The 20239-nt window shown below is 36.6% G+C and overlaps 1 protein-coding gene across 3 annotated transcripts in view; it reads left to right on the forward strand.

Annotated features, from left to right (window-relative positions):
• Positions 1-20239, forward strand: part of INVS (inversin) — an 84277-nt gene that overhangs the window by 30289 nt on the left and 33749 nt on the right. For 2 of the 3 annotated variants that reach the window (XM_030509812.1, XM_030509821.1), the window contains 4 exons: positions 5103-5276; positions 9036-9203; positions 15306-15486; positions 18034-18143. In XM_030509812.1, the coding sequence (XP_030365672.1) occupies positions 5103-5276; positions 9036-9203; positions 15306-15486; positions 18034-18143 (633 nt within the window). Of the gene's footprint in view, positions 1-5102; positions 5277-9035; positions 9204-12466; positions 12608-15305; positions 15487-18033; positions 18144-20239 lie in introns of all 3 variants that reach the window. The other variant, XM_030509829.1, reaches the window with a different exon arrangement.

A 20239-nucleotide genomic window follows, 5' to 3' on the forward strand; every position in this document is an offset into this window, starting at 1 on the left:
AACATCAGATTTTAGCCGGCTAAGAGGAGAGGAAGTAAGATATTCCTAGTAAACATTAACTGCCATTGTTCTTTTATCTCCTGGTAGCTGAGCAGTGATCCCAGCTGCCATTGCTGACTTTGCCAGGCTTCTACCAAACGTAGCAGAGCACTGTATGTGACCTCTCTGCTGGCAAGTTAAGCTGTTAGGGTCTCAGAGGGATCATGCATGATATCTCACAGTTGAGGAGGGAATAACCTTTCACTTGTTAAGGAGGTTAACACTTGTATATGCTAAGAAATTTCTGGAAGAATTTGCTTACATGAAGACTAAAACTTTTCACAAGAAACAGGATTAACTACAGCAATTTGTTTTTAGCTCTGTGTTAGTCTAAGATTCAGGCTTTTACAATGTGTCTTTGAATGTATTAAATTATCTACATGTATTAAAAAGGTAAATTAAAAAAAAACATTAACAACTCTGAATCTTTATTATAATGCTAGATATCATGTGGGGAACAGCAGTGCCAAATCCTCTTTTTCATTTTGGGTGCTGAAATATTTACACAGCTGTATTTATATGATAGTGTTTTCTATGTTAGGTTGGTTGGTCTATTGTGCTACCCCTTACCGGAGAGCCAGCTAGTAGAAGTGGGTAACATTAAACCTTCCCAACAGTAATAAGAAAATATGTTCCAGTACAATTGAACTGGTTTGGACAGTGAACCAGTAGGAACCTGTGTCTGCCTATTTGTTTGGGGGAAGCCTGAAACCTGGCCCAGAAGGGCCTTAGATGTTAGAGTGGCTTTGCAGTGATGCTGGAATCCCCCTCCTTTTCTGTAAACATATGCCCGTTTTAGGTTCAGCCACATACCAGATCTCCTGTTGTCCATTACTTTGCTAGGGAAGGACTGCTACTGATACAGGGAAAGGAAGAAGAAATGTTCTTTCCTCTAATTTTCCCACTGCTGAGCGAAGGTACCATGGGCCAAGTTCTGATGAAGTGTTTGAAACAGAGGCACAGGGCAACTGGGCAACTCAGAGCAGGACTGTGCCAGGCTGTATAGAGTGGCATGGTGTGAAGTGTCAGGCTAATGTTTTGAGTGCTTTGGCAATGCAACCATCACTAATTTCAGTATCAACCTACAGTTAGAATCGTAACAACACTGTTACCAGTACAGAACTTGTTTTTTCTTTAGTTTTTCACTTATGTGACTATATGGGGTGGATTGACATTGGCAGACTGCCAGTTGCCCACCCTCAACAGGCCAGGAAGAGAAAATAGACTGAAAAGCCGCTTTAGATGGATGGAGAAATAAACACATTGTCTTGTAGGCCCAGGAAAGCAGGTAGAAAAGAGTTCACTAGCAGTTTTCCACTGGAATCTGTTCCTGGGAATAGAGTCATATTGAAAATACTAGACGTTTCTTTTCTGAGTGAATTTGCAATTTCGGGGGTAACTTTTTCAATTTCAGGGATAATCTGAATTCTGGCAAATTCATTTATTCCAACTAACATGTTTCTCCCATCCTCTTTTCTCTGTTGAAACACTGAGGAAAGGAAAGCTTTTCTGACTGCTCAGCAGTCAAGCTTGGGGTCCAGAACTTTCTTCAAAGTCGCTCCTTGATGGCAGAGCAATGATTGCTTATTGAACTATCTATCTACTAAAAAATATGTTATTCTCTATTGTGGTTAGTATATGTGGCTGAAATTTTGAAATAACAGAAGTATCTCTTCCGATGATGCTGAAGCTAGTTGTCAGATGTTCGCTAAAACTGCTGTAGTTTGCATACACAGGTAAGTCTTTTGGCTAAAAATAATTTTAATAGAATATAAAGCAATCTTAAGAATCAGCATTGGAGTAGTAAATTTTGGCTACCAGAAACTGAGTTTTCTGTACTAGTTTTTAATTCTGTTTGTTCGTAACGTTTTCACAGTATAACAGAATCATTTTAGAGACTCTTGATGTTGAGACCATGGGCTGACCCAAAGCGCTTCCTGATGCGCAGGGATGTTTAGGCAAATCAAGTGCATTTTCTGTGAGAAAAAACAGCAAGCTCAAAGACTTGTTATACACAAGAATTTTATAAAAATGAAGGAATTTGGTTAGTAACTGCTTTTCAGATGAAGCATACTTTTTTCCCCCTCCACCTAGTGAAACCTAAATTAAATCTAACTTCAAGACATGCTGATATACTGTATATTTACAAACTTAAGTAGTAATCAATTGAAGGTGGGGAATTTTTCCTTTGTCACTAATAGGGATGGAATTATTTTCTAACAAGTGAAAGGAACACAGCAACATTCATGGTATTACTGAAGAAAAGAACAGCAGTCAGAAGTAAGAGCATGAATAAGATCATTACAACTAATCTAAGCACGGATGTTTTTCTGTGGTGGTGTTTAAAAAAAAATCTTAAGTCATTTGGAAGAAACAGAATCTTTTGTGTTTCAGAATGAGGGGATTTGTTATGGATTCGTTTCCTAAGGAGAGGAGTTGGTTGGTGGCTAAGCATGCAACAGAATAATATAGTAGTAACTGGTGGAAAAATATGTAACAGCATAAATAAAGTATAGGGAAAGAAACTCTAATAATAAAAATGCATGTTTCCTTAGCTTTATATATTTTTATAACTTTGACTCTTCAGCTGAATTCATTTCAAAAAGCACAATACACTTATAAATCTTCTAATAAGTATCCATCAACAAGAGAAAATAAATTTTTTCGCTTTCATGTTTATGCATGCATACTGAGCAGGAAATACTGAAAACAAACCGAATACATTATCCTCTGTGATGGAGAAGAGCAGTTATATTTCTTCCAAGACGAATATTCTCTCAAGTTATTTATGTTGTCTTCCCCCAGTCTAATTCCCAACCTCATCATGATACATTAAGATTTTTTTGCTACTTTTTTTTTCTTCTTTTGATGAATTTTGCAAATTCTTGTATCTACCTGTAAAATATAATGGCAATAATGAGGAGTTTTCTCATCCCTAACTCGTTCCCAAATTTATCACTAATTGATTTTGAGTGTGTTCTACGTGGATTAGCAGCTGTGCAGACTTACGCTGTTCTGCCTCTGTACTTCAGTGTATGCCTTGACGTGTGTCTGCGTGTTAAAGGGACAAAATCCTAAGGTTATGCTTTCCCTGACACCTAGCAGAAGAAAGAGAATTAGTCAGTCACTACTTGCTGTGGATGCTGTTGGAGAGCGCAGTAGCTATGCTGTTGCTAGCAAGGGAAATCTGCGTTTTCAGGCAGGTTTGTGGTAAGGTTTTTGGCAGACTTTTCTTGTAGACTTTCACTGAAGAGCAAGAACCAATGACAATGAATTGTAGAAGCAGGAAGAGGTTATTTTGACTGAGCTCTTTCATGATTTGCTTTCCCTGTTTTTTGTATTTTAAAATAAAATTGTGTAGCAGGGGGGAAAAAAATCACATTCATTTATTTTAGGCATACTTGGTGAAATCCATTCTGCCCACACCATAGCTCAACTCTTCAATTTTTATGAGACGAAGAGCAGAGCAGTAATGTATGTAAAATCTGCCCTTCCAATGTTTATGGCTGCTATGAAAAAGAAAACTAGAATATGTTTATGCCCTGGCACTGGATACCATGGGGGCCACTGGAATCCTTTAACCTATCTCCACCCTACTATTCTGCTGACAAAGTGATTCTCAATTCTGAGTCTTATGATATGCAGAAGTGCCCCCGTTCATTGGCACTGTTTATACTTGTCTACATGGTTACTGATTTTTATTGGTTTTCCAAAGACAGCCTAAAGGAATTGAGTTAACATACAGGATTTATAAAGAAGGATTTATAAAGAATTGTAGCAGATTAAAAGATGTTAATTTGCAGGTAGTTTCATAAGCAGAAGAATCCAAAGACATGACTTCTATTGATTGGAGTATGACCTTTCCTGCATACATTGTCTTCATCAAATGGTACAGCTTTTCCCTGACTGGGGGGAATAATTTTCATTATATTTATGGGTAATTGATACTTTACTTAAATTGTCAATATGTGAAATTGGCAAAAACTAGTATTTTGGGAAACATTGGGAGACAGCAAAATTAGGAGACAGCACACTTTCACTTTAGGAAAGGTTAAAAGTTACAGTGGGGAAAGAATAGAGACGTTTAAAGCATGATCACACAAGCTAGATACAGATATTTTGTTTTAATGAGTTATTGCTCCAGCTGTTACTGGTCCTCAATTGAAATTTAACTGCTGAAGGTGGTTTGAAAAACCCAACAGACTTTGTATTGAAGTGGAAACATCAAAATATCGCAAGTAGCATCTCTGATATATAGAAAATAACCTCCAAGCAAGGGGCAATAGCAAGTCAAGGGTGGCTTTAGCTTAAATCACTACAGCTTCTGCATGACTGCATGATTGTATCTGTAATTTTTGACTGGCTTCTTCAGTTATTTCTGAAATAAAACCGGATTATTTCCTTTGGGATCCACTCTCAGTAGTCATGGGAGCATTTCCACATTATTTCTTTTGAAAACCTAGTAAGTCCAGAGTGTTGTTTTAAACATGTTACAAAGCTAGTTGTCCCATCCCTTTATCATGCATACAGTAGATCAAAATTCATATACAGTTCCCAATTTAAAAGTGTAAGAAACAATCAGTTTTCCGTGTATTTCATGCTCATTCAGATGAGTACATTATATCTCTCTGAATCATTCCCTGTTATTTTTCTTACTTTCATTTTGAAAATTGTGATCTTTCTTCATGTTTAGTTTTATTTCTCATCTGATAACTGTCTGCCTTGCTGAAACCAGCACGTAATGGTCTTATTTCAGTTTTCACATGATGTTTATTGAGGTTAAATTGTCAAAAAATCCTGACAATATTGCAGAGTTTTGGATATTACTGAACCCTGTCTTACACAGTCTGGTAATGGAAGATATGTGTCTAATACCAAATAGCAAAACAAGAGTTAATGTTTTTTTTAACAAAAAAATCTTCATTAGGTGTTTTCAAAGCTTATACCTGGTTTAGTGGAGTTTTTTTAGGCACTGTAATACAATAGTAAATATATCTAAACAGTATCATCATTTGGTTTGATAAACTGGAATAAATATTTATTTATTTATTTATTTTATCCAGGGAAATTACCGCTTCATGAAGCTTTTACTGGCTCGTAGAGGGAACTGGATGCAGAAGGATTTAGAGGATATGACACCATTACATTTAACTACACGTCACAAAAGCCCAAAATGTTTAGCCTTGTTGCTAAAGCATATGGCACCTGGAGAAGTGGATACCCAAGACAGAAACAAGGTAAAAACACTGCGTATTTTAAGACAACATTTGTAACAAGTTTAGAAACTGGTGTTACGTCAAACAGTTGTGTGTGAAATTTTTTTTCTGTCATAACAAACTTTTTCTGAGTCTTCAAAATAGTGGCCAATGCTGGTATTATAATGATCGCTTCTCTCACTCTGGTTCCTCAATGGAAAAAGGATGAAAGATGGAGAGAATAGGTTCAAAAAGCTCATGGGTTGAGAAAATAGGTTGGGATAAAGACAGGAAGATTGATTACCCGTTACTGTCATGGGCTAAACTGACTCAGCTTAAACAAAATGGATTTTATCTGATGCCAATTAAAATAGTTTTGTATAGTGAGAAACAGAGCCAAAATTTAGAACACCACCTTCAAACCACCACTACCACTTTTTTCCTAGCTCAACTTTAGTCCTTCACTTCCATCCACAAGGATGGTCCAAAGGTAAAATTATCTGTCCTTAGACTAAATCTGTCAGGGTGATTGTACTTCTTTCTGTATCTCTGTGAGTAAAAATGGACAATTTTTAGTGTCTCCTAGTCATACATGACATTTTTGCCTGGAATAGAATGTGATGCCATTTATCAAGAAGATTTTCTAACAGCGTCAATAAAAAGTACCAAGTTGTTGTTATTATTATTGTAATAAAATGGACCAATTGGCAGCAGAAGGTCTGCTCTCAATGCATATGCACTGTTGCTTCCATGAGCATATCATTTAGTGAGAGGGATGTGATGATGAAGTTGATCTGGCATGAGATATTCATTTGAAGCAGAGCACCTATTAGCCACTTTGACATTTATTTTGTGAAACTGCAGACTTCCTCAGGAAAAAATATAATCTTAACATCTTCAGAGCTTTACATTACTACCTTCTTAGAATAAAGTTCTTCAGACTAATTTTCTATATCTGTATTGACGACAGTTGCTTGAAGGGCCAGGAAATCTCCAGGTGACTTTACGGGTATATCATATAATGCATATAATGTCATGACTTCTCTCATATCCCTTTGCAAAGTCAAGTCACACTCTACCACATCAATAAAATTACCAGGCTGCTTCAGATGTTTGTTAAAAAGGACTAGCATTAAAATAACCATGCAGAAGAGATGACAGATCTTAGAAGGAAAGTGATACAGTTCTTAAAAGAACTGGTTTACTGTTACTTTTCATACAGAGAGGTACTGCCAGTCCACTGTAACAGCACACTAACCCATTTTAAAAGAGGGAATAGTTATTTAGCATATAGTAATTGTATTCTTTTTTAGGTGCTCAAATTAGTGTGGTTAAGTTTGAGTGCTTAGCAGTGCTTGCTTCAAAACTGATGTGAAACGGTTGCCTCCATTAACATTAATCGTAGAGTATGAGGAGATTTAGGATTTTCAGGCAGTCCAGACTGACATTCTAGATAAAGTATTTCTTGTGTTTCCACACGTTTTGAACTAAACAGATTCATCCCTCTCGATGGCATGCTTGATGTGGGTCCTGTCTGGGAGACGATCACATTGCCTTTAGTAGACACATCTTTAGTAATTATTGCAGACCTGTTAATCTGGTTTAAATTTCATCTGCTTGAGCAGTTTGTGTATCCTGAAATCTGAAAGAGACTTCTTTCAAAGATCCCAGAGATACGAATGTTCTCTAAGCCAAATATTTTCTGCAAGGGTATGATAACAAAAAATGAGACCCCGAATGTAGGTAGTAAAAGGAAGACCAAAAAGCAATTATGTAACTACCACTGGCAAAGTAGGCATGGTGTGGAATAGAACTGGAACTGTTACTGATGATGGAGGCTTTTTAAGCATTGGGCAGGAAGGTCTTTCTTGCAATTTGTAAATGATCTTGGAACTGGTGCAAAAACTCTCCCCACCAGGCACTAATCTGCCACTGATTCAAATGGGAGTGTTCCTGATCAACTCTATTTGGAACAGCTGATAACCATCATACCAGCTTGGCAAGGCTGGTGTTGGATTTCCATTCTACCACAAGAGGTCACAGTAAGAGAAGGAGACCGAACTTCCTAGTGATGTAACTGCTTAGACTCTGAAATCCTTATCTGATTTTATCACCTATGAAGCAGGGTAAGCCAGCTGCAAGCCCACTTTCCAAAAAATGAATCTTCTGTCCTCTCTGGACAATGGAGTTGAACCAGCCTGTGGCCTAGCACTCAGCTGTTTGCCTTCCAGGATATTCTAACATGTATCATGGATACCCTGGCTGTAATTACAGTAGTCATTCTTGGAGAGGTCATGCTGACTTCCTGACCATGTTAATTAATTAACAAAGGTAAATGGAAACCAGCCAAAACCTTTTAGGAACTTTGCCTGTTGTTTAGCAGATTTCCAAGGCAGTATTAAAGCATTGCCAGATTTCCCACAAAATGCAGAGCACTTTTATTCCATTTTGTGTCATGAGTCGTCACAGTAGCAAAGATGGAATTCGGGTTGATTAAAGGTGGTTTCAGGGGCAGAGTCCAACAAGTTTGACCATGTTGGGCAAATAGTTTTTTAGTTTCCCTTACTGCAACTTGCACATCCAGATTGCCAAATGTAATTCCTGAACGCGAGGGAGGTCTTTCACTTCCATGTAGGCAACTGGCTGAAAAGCAGATGCAGGTGAGAGAAGCCAGTAAACCAAGGCTACATTGGCCTTCCAGTAATCAGAAGTTTTTGGTTTTATTGCAACTGATTAGCTTTGCGTAAGAAATAGCATTTGTTAACTTACTACAAATTTCTACTGCTAGAAGTTTTTTTCAATTCAAATCCCGACAGGCTGTGATGGTTTGAACGTGCTTTATGGTGCTAGGCCATGTGTCGTTGTATGTGGTGTCAGCTATCAGACCTTTCCTTGCAGCCCCTGGAGTTATGTCTTAGAGTAAGCTCTTTTTCAGAAAACTACCAATTAGACAAAAAGGTTGTACTATCATATTATCTCACCATGGTACTAAACTAACAGCTTAAAGCAACAAACACAAAAAATAGGCTTCTTTTTGCCTTCTTCCTTTACGGAGATGCTAAGGACACCATAGTGCACTCATACATTCTATCCCACTGTTCAAGGATGTTAATCCAGGGTATCGTAGGTTTGTACACAGATGTCCTGCAGCAGTTATTTTCTGTTTTCAAATCAAAATAATTTGTAGGGGTGAGGGGAGAAGAGAGGTGGGAAATAAAATTCATTCGCTATCTTACAACACCCTGTTACTTGACAGTTGGTGATGGATGTGCCTGATAAATGAAATACCTGTTAATGTGCCAGCATTTTGCTGTTAAACCCCACGCATTGGTTTGTTCACGTAATTATGAACATCGATAACGCCCATAAAAAACCACTGGCAGTCAGGAATTGGCAGTAGGAGCATGGATTGCCTTTTGATGACTGCCATGGGTCAATGGGCATTAGATTCAGTAATATTCAACCTCAGAATTCTGAGTGATTAAGGACAGTGCAGAAAGTCAAAACCTTTGCTCAAGATGGATCCAAGTCCAGAGTCAGCATTCAGTGCCATCTTCCACTGGAACAGGTTATCCAGAGGGGTTGTGGAGTCTGTGTGAAGATAACTAAAAGTCTGACTGGACATTATCCTGATCAACCTGTTCTAGTTGACCCTGCTTTGAGCGGAGGAGTTGGACTAGGTGGTCTTTTTCATTCTGTGAAAATATAATTAAATCATATTTCAGGTTCTAACCAACTTTAATTTTCATCTTATACTCATTTTTCAGCATGTTTGTAAAACTTGTGAATATTGTGTTCCAGCAAACTGCATTGCATTGGAGTGCCTACTACAATAACCCAGAGCACGTGAAACTTCTCATAAAACATGATTCAAATATTGGAATCCCTGATATTGAAGGAAAAATCCCACTTCACTGGGCAGCAAACAACAAGGACCCTAGTGCAATTCACACAGTGAAGTGTATTCTGGTAAGAAAGCCTATTATATATGTAACACTTTCTGTATTTCTGTATTTCTGTATCTCTGTATTTGTTACTTTGGTCTGATAGAAGTCTATTTTTTTTTCTCTTGAAATTTCTTATTTTAGTCCACTGACTCCTTGAGAATGAAATCATTTGCTTTTCCTGATATCCAGAATTTTCTAAGAAATCATCTTAAATATTTTTGCTCTCTTGAAAGGGTTTTCTTTTGAGTTCTGTGGGTGAATATCTTTTCTCTAACTCATGGACTATATATATACTCTCTTAATTAGTTTGATGTAATTATTCATTTTGGGGATAAGGAAGGGAGGAAGGGTTTGCAAGTTCTAGTTAAAATGGCCAGTTGTATTACTCATCTCTGTTGCATCTTGCACACTGATTTCTTCCTTGTGTGTCTTTTCTTCATCATTTGAAAGTTTATTTCTAGTTAACCGTACTGAAAAGTCTAATTTAATTTGGTCCTTCAAGTCAGAATTCTGGGAAATATTTGATCAATTACCAGTCTGCCCACGATCAGTTTATTGAGAGACTTTCCAAATATTTTTGTGTACAGATTTAATTTTTTTTTCTTGATGGCGTATTTTCTCTTTCTTCAGTAGTTCAGGTTCATTTTCTACACTGACAGTTACAATGAAATCAAGTGCTCAGCTTGATCTTTACGTTGATTTTTATTCTGTGGAAATCTCTGAACTTCACTAACATGGAAAGATGCAGAAGTCTCAATTGAATTTTTCTCTCATATTACAACAATCTTTCTATATCTTTGTCTTTCAAAGGTACTTCAGAACTAGGCAGATATTAGTTGTAAACTAACTACAATGACTTATACGTCAGTTTGCCTGATTAGCTTGCAAGTTGAGAACTTGTGTGACATATGAAAATCTGCTTTGCTTTTCTCCAAATCACATTGATAATCTTACAGTTATTGATACTTTTTTAGTATGAAAATAGTTTTTGGGAAGTTTTCAGTGTTAAATTAATGTAATTTTTTTATTACTTCTGTTTATTCAAGATATTTGCAATTTGGACTCAGTTGTGAAATAATTCGTCACAAACAAAATTTTGTCACAAAGTTTCAGTTTGTATATATCATGTTCTTTTCTGCCACACTAGAGAAATAAATTTGCTGAAAAGTAGGTAAAGATTGCAGTATTCAAATACAGACTTTTTCAAGCGTTAGATAGTCAAGGTAAATGTTTTTTAAAGTTGTGGTTGGTTGGCCCCAGCCAACAGCGTAACTTCTGCACAGCCATTTGCTCACTTTCCTCTTGCAAGACTGGGAGAAAATAGAAGGAAGGCAAGAAGACTTGTGGATGAAGATAATGACAGTTTAGTTTGGAAAATAAAAGCAGTGTGCAAGAAAGGGAATTTATTCACTACTTTCCATCAGCAGACAGATGTTAGCCACTCCCGGGAGAGTGGATATAGAGCTTCAGCACACTTAATTGTTGTTTGGGAAGACAAACGGTGTAGCCATGAGCATCCCCGCTGCCTCCTCCTTTCCCAGAGACTTTTTCTTATGAGCATGATGTTATATATATGGTGTGGAATATTGCTTGGGTCAATTTTAATCATCTGTCCTAGCTGTGTCCCCTCCCAATCTCTCACCCACCCCCAGCCTACTTGCTGGTGGGAGCGGGGGAGCAGGACAGGGCAGGACATGAAAAAGAGAAATCTTGATGCTGTGCAAGCTCTATTCAGTAACAGCCAAAATAATGGGTGTCTTATCCACAGTTGTAATCACAAATACAAAGCCCAGCACCATACCTGCTGCTGTGAGAAAAATTAACTCCCTCCCAGCCAGATACACTAAGAAGGTCAAAAATATGTATTTCCTTACTGAAGGTGTTCTTGAAGATTCTCTTTGGGTAATGCAGGATCATGATCATGTCCAGGTTTTTTGGGGTTTTGATTTTTTTTTTTTTTTTTTTTTTACTCTGGCAGTTCAAAGAGTGTATTCTTTATTGCATCTAGGCTTTTTCATGCATCAACTAAATTTATATATTCCAAACTATGTTCCAAATAGTTACACCTATATATGCTTATTGATGGAGTGAGATAATAGCAAGTTTAAATGAAAAAGCAATTCAGCTTACAGAATATGCTGTAAAAAAGATGATGATACCGAAACATTATCAATCTGTTGTTGAGTATAAGTATACCTTTTGGTGGTGGTGATGATGCCTCTGAGTTTAATCCTTCAGTAAGATCTTGTCTTCTCTCCAAACCGAAGTGTTTTTCTTACTTGTCTTGATAGATATCTACCTAGCAGAGCTCACAATCTTCCCCTCCTCTCTTAGCTACTTTTTTTGCCATATTACCCAGTTCCAGATCTACTGCCCAAGTATCACCTTTTATTCTCGTTCCTCTCTAGGTCTTCACATCCAGGTTAACTATAGTTTTTCACATCCTTTCTGTACGGTATTTCTAACGTACATACCCATACAGTTAAAATTCCAGTCATCTTGTGTCTTACCTCAATAACTGCATTTCGAAGTTCATGAGAATATTGTCCAGTAGTGGTAGCAGTGCAAAAGACCTACAACTCTGTGTCCTCAACAACAACTGTTGCCTCTCCATTTTTTTAATCACATCCAACACAAACCATTTGTCTTTGCTTTCACGATAGAGTGCTATAAGCAGTAAGCTAGGTGCTGTTGCTCAGATAGCAGTCAGATATTGTATCTACCACAGGTCAGTCTACATTGGCAACCTTTGTTACCTGCTAAGTTACAAAAAACAACACTGCTGTTGTTTCTCTCATGTTATCTTTAAAACCTTGGAAGAATTCTGCACAAAATTATTTTTCTCTAGTGTCCTACTGAGAATTCTCTGGTGCTGCTTTACAAAAACTTGACAAAAGTTATGCTGCTGGTTTTATTGACACCACAGACTATGATACTGAAAAATACTCTTGGTTTTCCATGCTTTGCCATCTGGGTGTGTCCATTTGTTGTCTCCTGTTTATAAATCTATAAAATTAAGGTCATCTTTCTGTTTGATGTTTGTATAGTACTTAGCCCATTGGAATTGTCAAAATAATAATGAAAAGAGCTCAACTGAATGTTGAACAAGTAGGTTGGGTTTGCAGGGGTGACAGTCACACACAAATTTATTGTATCTAATATTGAAATCCATGAAATACAGCAAAAATGGAACTCATGACATATTTAGAGAGTAAACATGTGAAGTAGAGGGAAAATCTAATCTGGAGAACCTCTCATGGTCAACTTCCTTTTCCACCTTTCCAGATTCAGCAGTGCTTGGTTACATGAAAACGTTGGGAAGATGTAAGGAGAAAAGAACAGAATAAGGTTCCATTAATATGATGGAAGCAACTGCTTAGTACTCTCTGTCTATTTTGTATCTCTTCTCTTTATTTATTCTTCATGGTAAGAGACATGACATTTCTTTATACAACACTTTCAATATTGCCTACAATTCCATTGTTCTAGTTACCACAGAAAAAATGTGTAGATTCTGTTTCTTCTGTGTATTGTGCTTAAAATATTAACATAGTGTGGCAGTTTAGTTATAGCTAGTTAGACACCAAAACCACTCAAAATCAAAAGAAATTATGCTCTTGAATAGGCAGAAAAAGGCCTAGAAAAATTTAAAGTGGCCAAATTTTCAGAACACATGAGTACTTTTACACTAGAATATAAGTAGTAGCTTTGTCGTTAAAAGATTCTTTATCATTTTGCAAAAGTAACTTTTTGGTTATGAGAAGATGTTCTGGACAACATCAGTGACTTTGAGCCCGGAGTTTTAGGAATCATGTATTTAATATGTTGTTGTGCTTTTAATAAAATTAGTTGTCCAGATTGCATCAGTAAATTATAGATGAAGAAGTATTTATTTTCTTGTTTGTGCATTTTTTTCAAGCAGGTTTTCCTCTGGTGGAGTTAGAATTTCAGTAATAACTTCTGTGCATATCATCATTCATTTTTAGTCATTCTTTAAAGTGATTCTCAGAAAGATCCCTTCTGAATTTTTGCAGTGGGCTCTATGCTCCCCCTGCTGAGCTCTTTGAAGACATGGAGTAAGCATATTATCAGTTAGCTTTCTCTTGAGAATTATTAAAGCCAGGGAAAACATAAAACTTCACTTTTCACTGTAATGGCTCAGATAAATGCTTTTGAATACTTCTTCAAAGGAGTGTTATTCATGCTGTGATTATTGTGGTTTGTGCGTGTAACAATGTTAACTTTGCATTTTTAGTGAAGAGATTCACATTTATTGTTTTTTCTGTTTTTAGTAGATTATCTGTTATTGTACTACTGGCTAGATATAATAATGAACTACAGTATGTTCCAAGTGTGTTAATTTTTTTCTCTAGCAACACATAGCTAGCTATTAAAATCTAAAACTAATGCAATTTTTTTATATGTGAAACAGGCAATTTAATTAGCATTTACATACAGTGTGCAAAGTATGTGAATGTTTAACTTTAGGAAAGTTATATCAAATATTAGGAGGTTTAAGTTGACACTGTTAGAAAGACAGACAGTGAGAAACAATGGTTCAGAGTATTGCAGAGTTGAAGTTACTACTGCAGTTTTAATTTAGCCATATTGTACTTAGGAAATACAGTTAAATCTAACTCTAAATGTGTTTATGTTTTTATCTATTAAATAGACCATACAGAATATACACCGGGGTCAATTAATATTTGTATAGAAACCATAACTCTGGAATTTCCTGGCTTTCTGCTTTTTGATTTATCATTCTCAATGTTAGATGTTTGTTTTCTATGCAGTAGTTACTGCATTTCAAATAATGCAAATACAGGTGATTTTATGGCCTATTTGTTTATCTAGTGAAAGTCAAAATTGCAGTAAGTTTAGTGAGAAAGGGATCAGAAACTTGCTTTAACTGTTAACAAGTTGCACTGATTACAATCTCTCTGTCTTCTTTCATAAGTATAATTTAAGATGTGGCTCTGTATTTTTAGGAGGATTGTTGTCAGTTTTCATGATTTAAAATACACTCTAGTGTTAGAAGTTAAAAATCTAAGGACTATGTTCCTTTTTTCTTTTGCACGGGGTTCCCATGACTAAATTGCTGGAGATAGAACAGCAGATATACTCCCTATAGTTTATTTAAGCTCTTGTTTTGACATTCTGCTTTTGCTCTAAATGTTTGGTGTCCTTCATTCTGAGTTACTGTTGTTGTATTGTTTACTATATTCTTTAGATATACCTCTTTTTTTCAGGGAAGTGAAGTTTAAAGTTTGTATTTCGTGGGTCTTTATGCCTTTATGATGTTTGCAGTTTGGAGATCTCTACAGTGCTAAGATGGTGTTCATTTATTTGTACCTTTTCTTTTGCCAGAGAAGGAAAGTCATGAAGAGAAATCTGTCTAGAAAAAAGTTGATGAGACAGGAAATTATCATAATATGAAACTATATAGCTAGGAGCCTTATGTGAAAGTAATTTAGTTTTTTAAGAAAATGTGATTAAATGTCAAGTTATATCTGTTAATGACTATGTTATGTGATCAAATGACTAATCACAATACTTTAAAAGATTTTTATATTCAAAATTAAGCCCATTACAAGTAGATGCATTCATTAGAAGTGCTCCCTAACTTACTTCTGTCAGCTAGAGACCTTGACAAGTCCTTTAGAAATACTGATGGTTACATGGTTTTAAAATGCTAGAAAAGTATAATGATGAAAGCCATAAGATGAACTTGTACAAAAAGGGGAGTGCCCTAGGAGAAAAATGTGAAGATATGTATGTCGGGTTCAACTAAGAAAATCAAGTAAGAAGATCTAGTTATTTCCAAAAGAGCCTGAATTAATCTTTTAAAGATCTGTGTAAGGAGCCACTTGCACAACAGTGGTAACACTACAGAGTATGTACTGAAAATTAGGTCTGTACGATAATAAAGTATAAAAAAAATTGCATAAGAAATACTTGAAAATAGCCTATACTGTAACAAAAGTCCTTGGTTGTAGAGCTGTATTGTACCGAACAAGGACAGTTTATCTCTTTATTATAAGACACACCAAAAAAAAAAATAATATCTCTAAAGAGTATATAGTTTTTTCTTCACCTTAATTTTTTTTAAATTTTTTTTTTTAAGGAAGCGGCACCTACAGAATCTCTGCTTAACTGGCAAGACTATGAAGGACGAACTCCCCTTCATTTTGCTGTTGCTGATGGGAATGTAGCAGTTGTTGATGTCCTGACCTCCTACGAAGGCTGCAATGTGACATCTTATGACAACCTGTTTCGAACTCCCCTTCACTGGGCAGCCTTACTAGGTAAACTGGACAATGCTAAAGTTAGGGGATCACAGAATGGTTTGGGTTGGAAGGGACCTTAAAGATCATCTAGTTCTAAACCCCTGCCGTGGTCAGGGACGTCTTCCACTAGACCGGGTTGCTCAAAGCCCTGTCCAGCCTTGCCTTGAACGCTGCCAGGGATGGGGCAGCCACAGCTTCTCTGGGCAGCCTGTGCCAGTGCCTCACCTCTGTCACAGTAAAGAATTTCTTCCGTAATATCTAACCTAAATCTACCCTCGTTCAGTATAAAGCCATTCCCCCTTGTCCTGTCACTACATGCCTTTGTAGTAAGCCCTTCTCCAGCTTTCTTGTCAGCCCCCTTTAGGTACTGGAAGGCTGCTCTAAGGTCTCCCCTGAGCATTCTCTTCTCCAGGCTGAAAAGCCCAACTCTCTCAGTCAGCCTGTCCTCATAGGAGAGGTGCTCCAGCCCTCTGACTATCTTCGTGGCTCTCCTTTGGACTCAGTCCAGCAGATCCATGTCCTTATGATGACTCCAGGTGGGGTCTCATGAGTGTGGATTTGCAGGGGGAGAATCACCTCCCGCGACATGCTGGCCACACTCCTTTTGATGCAGCCCAGCACACGGTTGGCTTCCTGGGCTTCAAGTGTACACTGCCGGCTCGTGTTGAGCTTCTTGTCAACCAACACCCACAAGTCCTTCTCCTCAGGGCTGCTCTCAATTCATTCTTCACCCAGTGGGTATTTGTAGCATTTATAATTAATTGACTGTGGTGTTTAATCTTTGTCTCTGTTTTTTGTTTAATTCCAGCCTGGCATTATGCTAACTAATCTCTTAGGACAATAATAGTTTCTGCTAGACCACAATGAGAAGTTTGTGTGTAGACTGGTTTTTTTTTTTAGCTTCAGATTCTCCAAAGCATTGTAACATGCATTACTTCAGTAGGCTATATATGCTCATGATTTACGAGCAATGAGAGCATACCGAGATGTTCTTGCATATGTAGCTTTGTTCTTAAGTTTAAAAAAAACAAACCAAAACAACTGGTACTTCAGAGCAGTGGTGTCTGAAGTGAGGTATGCACACCCCAGCGTGTATGCAAGGCAGTCCATTGGAGTACATGAAGAAAATATCAGAACTTCTGTTTATATTATTTTTTATCTGAAAAAATAAGAAAACTTTACAAATATTTAATATATGGATTGATGCTAGCACACTCACTGGTGCATATGTAAGATGGGGTCGTAGGATTTGCGAGGTGCCTGAGGGAAGTGAGTGCTTCACAATGTGGAGGGGTTGACAGTGACATCAGTCACTCATTCGTTCATTTTCGGCTTATTGCAATGTATTGCAGTTGATGTGTGCCCAGTTAAGTGGATTTATGGATTATATTATCTAGTTTTTACTAAAGTACCCTTCACAAAATGGACAAGTGACTTAAAAAGGCTCCCAAAAAGAAACCACCAGTGAACAACACAAGTTGCCAGCACAAGTGAACAACAAGAAAATGGCAGAGCTGGCACTTTTATTCCTAGTACAAGCTCTTCATCAGACACATTATGACAATCTAATCAGATCTGACAAGAAGTTTTATTCAGATGAAGTTTTTTCCTGTTCAGATTGCTACCCAGAGACTTAGAGGCTGTGTAAATTACATATGTGAATTCTGCATGGTTGGGTTTTTCAGGTTAAAAACTGCATCTGTGCAGAACAGGTAAAACCCTGATAAAATACAAATAATCTAAATACAGGGAAAAGCAACTCAAAATGACAGGCACAAAGATAAAATTATTTGGAAAATCAATGTCCCGTTTTCCATTCTCCTATGTGCAGGAGGGAAAAATAACCACCATGTACCACCATGGATAAAAAGAATCTTCAAACACTTTCTCTCCGCTTTTAACAGGCTTCATGCCCATGACCCTTTGGGACACTGTAGACAAAGAACGCCAATAAAAGAATCAGTTTGCTCACTGGAGCGAGTTACTGTAACTCTGGTGACAATATACATGTAGTTTGATTATGTTTATTTAAAGGAAAAAAAAAGAAAAGAGTGTGCTCAGATTTGCATTTGCATTCAAGGAGGGATATTGAATTTTTACAGAGAAATGGTGAAACATTTCAAGTATCATAGGATTGGTCTTCCAAAGAAATAGTCATTATTGCTTGGTTCAGTCCAAGAAGCAAAATTTATCGTTTTTTTGAAATTGATTGTATTTAAGAGAGAAGTTTTGTCTGTTGGAAAAATGGATTGTCTAATCAATGTGGAATAAAGGGGAAAGATGTGCCAAGACCTCCAGAGTCCTTTGTGAACTTGATGGGGTTTCTAGGTGGCAAAAGCCCATGGGGAACTTCCGATCGGTAAATCATGATTAACTTTCAGGGTTCTGTTTTTAAGTTAGATACTGGATGCTGTACATAAATCTCAAAGTCTGTTCATTTTCTTCTGGTTTGCTTTCTTTTGTTGTTTGGGTTGGGTTTTTTTTTTTGTGTTTTGTTTTTCTTTTAATAGGGAAGTGTTTAACTTCAAGATTCAATACCTATGCAGTTTTATTATATTATTTCAGGTCATGCACAGATTGTCCATCTCTTATTAGAAAGAAATAAGTTTGGAACTATCCCATCTGATAGTCAAGGTGCAACACCCCTACATTATGCAGCACAGAGCAACTTTGCTGTAAGTACCACATACCCTAAATGTGAAGTAAATATATTTGGCTGAAATATTTGTAAGGTAGCAAGCTGTTTGAATTGTTTCATATAAACACAGTGTTTGCACAAGCTTAATTCGGAGTTTTCCTATGTTATGTGATATAAATGTGGTTAATTTCAAACTATTAAAACCACATTTTATAAACCTAAATTGCTGTACAAAGAAAGGCCCTTTGGTCTATATGTTTGCATCAGAACACACAATAGTCATTTAAGTATTTCAATAGAAAGCAGAATGGCACCTACTATTTTACAGTGCTTTCACTTTTTAAGGCTCATTATAGCAAAATCTAAAAGTATCTAGAGTAAGATCACCTGTATGGGGATTTGCACAGCTGCTTCAGTACCAGTCAAACCAGTCTTGTCTTCAAGGTGATTAACTTATGGATATTTGCTATTATGAATGAGCTGTTGTCTCTCAACTGTGACCTGTTGTCACAGTTCTCCATGAACACTATATTTTGAAAAGGTTTTTTAAAGTTTTTAATATTTTTAAAATATTTTAGAATTCAGACAACAAAGAAAATTGGTTTCTCAGCCTAATTCTTATATTTTCATAGAACTGGTAATTTTTTTGCAAAGCAAAATCAGATACCGTAGAGCTAAGCATAAAACTCATCAGTTTAATGGTTGCTGGTCATAGGTGCTATTAAAAAAGTAGTTCTCAAGCACTGAAACTTAAAAAGGTTTTTTTCATGCTGCTCTGCCTCTCATAGTTGAATTATGCTATGCACAGTAAGATGAGAACTTGCACCTAAGTTTTCTTATTCATAACCCTTCACAAAAAGGGTTGTTTAGTGCTTAATTAATGTAGCTATATAGCACATACTGCAGCATTTTCTTAACAGGGATACTGATTTGGATCTTTCTTGCATGCCTATGTGTTAATTTCCATAAGACAAGTAATATTTCGATGCCCTTGGAATCATTCAAGGTAACAAATCCAGAAGTACTATTGAAAGAGGGAACTGACCAATATATACACAATGTCAACTTCTCTTTCCTTGTGAGAGTGAGTTTTGGGGTTTTGATGGGGTTTTTCAGAGGTGGTCTTAGAAAGATCATACAGATATTTTTTAAATTCAAACTTTTATTGAAGCATATCTCTGTATATAATTTACACCTTTTTAGAGAATTTTTTCATTGATGCTGATTATTTTCCATTATTTGGTATGTACAATTTGAGTCTGACTCACATGCCTAAAATTCTGATGTTTAAAAGCCCTTCTTTCTAGTTTGAGTCAGACTCATGGGAAAGACAGAATGTTTTTATTTAAAATCTGGTGATTATCTCCACATGCTTTTATCTTTTGTTTTTTTCTTTCCTATATTGTTACATTCCTAAAAAATGATTTTTCGTACTGGCTTTCCTTCTCTGGGCTTGGTTCAGCTGTATGAAATATCTTCATTATATTGCTGCCTTTTGATCCTACCAGCCAACCAAACTACGATATCATTGAGGATTTTATGGGGAAATAGAGTAGGTGATGGAGTCAGACATTCTTTTATAGTCTTGTGAATTTACAATGAATGTAGTGTTTCCCAACTTACATGAAGAATCAGGCAGGAGAGTCTCATTCGGATCTGCAAGCTTCTTTTAGCTGGTGATGTATCCAAAAGCCCGTTTATGCATGCTCAAATTATGTCTGAAGCTGCTGTCTCTTTTTACCACTCCGATTGTTTCTGAGCATCACTATTTGCTTTTTTTCTCAGTTATATACAAATCCTTGAGTAATTCCTACCACTGCATTCCATATACATTGTCAAACAAGGGAGTGGAGACACATCCAAGTTTGTTTTATCAATAGCATCTATATCTTTATATAGATAAATGTCTGAGAGTCAAGTTGTTCTGGTCAGTCTGCCCGAGTTTGCATAGGCAGTTTCTCAGTTAAAGTGTTATGTTTCTTAGTCCCTAACAAAAAAAGAAAGTTTGTTCTTTTGTGTTTATTATAAATATTTGCTTTGCTTTCAGTTTTACTTAGCTCAGTATCTTGTTCTTTGCTCTGTTTTTTCTGTGGGTTACATACTCTAATGTGACATTTTAGGTTTTTAAAGACT

The sequence above is a fragment of the Strigops habroptila genome, chromosome 1 (genome assembly GCF_004027225.2).
Source record: "Strigops habroptila isolate Jane chromosome 1, bStrHab1.2.pri, whole genome shotgun sequence".
Lineage (NCBI taxonomy): Eukaryota > Metazoa > Chordata > Aves > Psittaciformes > Psittacidae > Strigops > Strigops habroptila.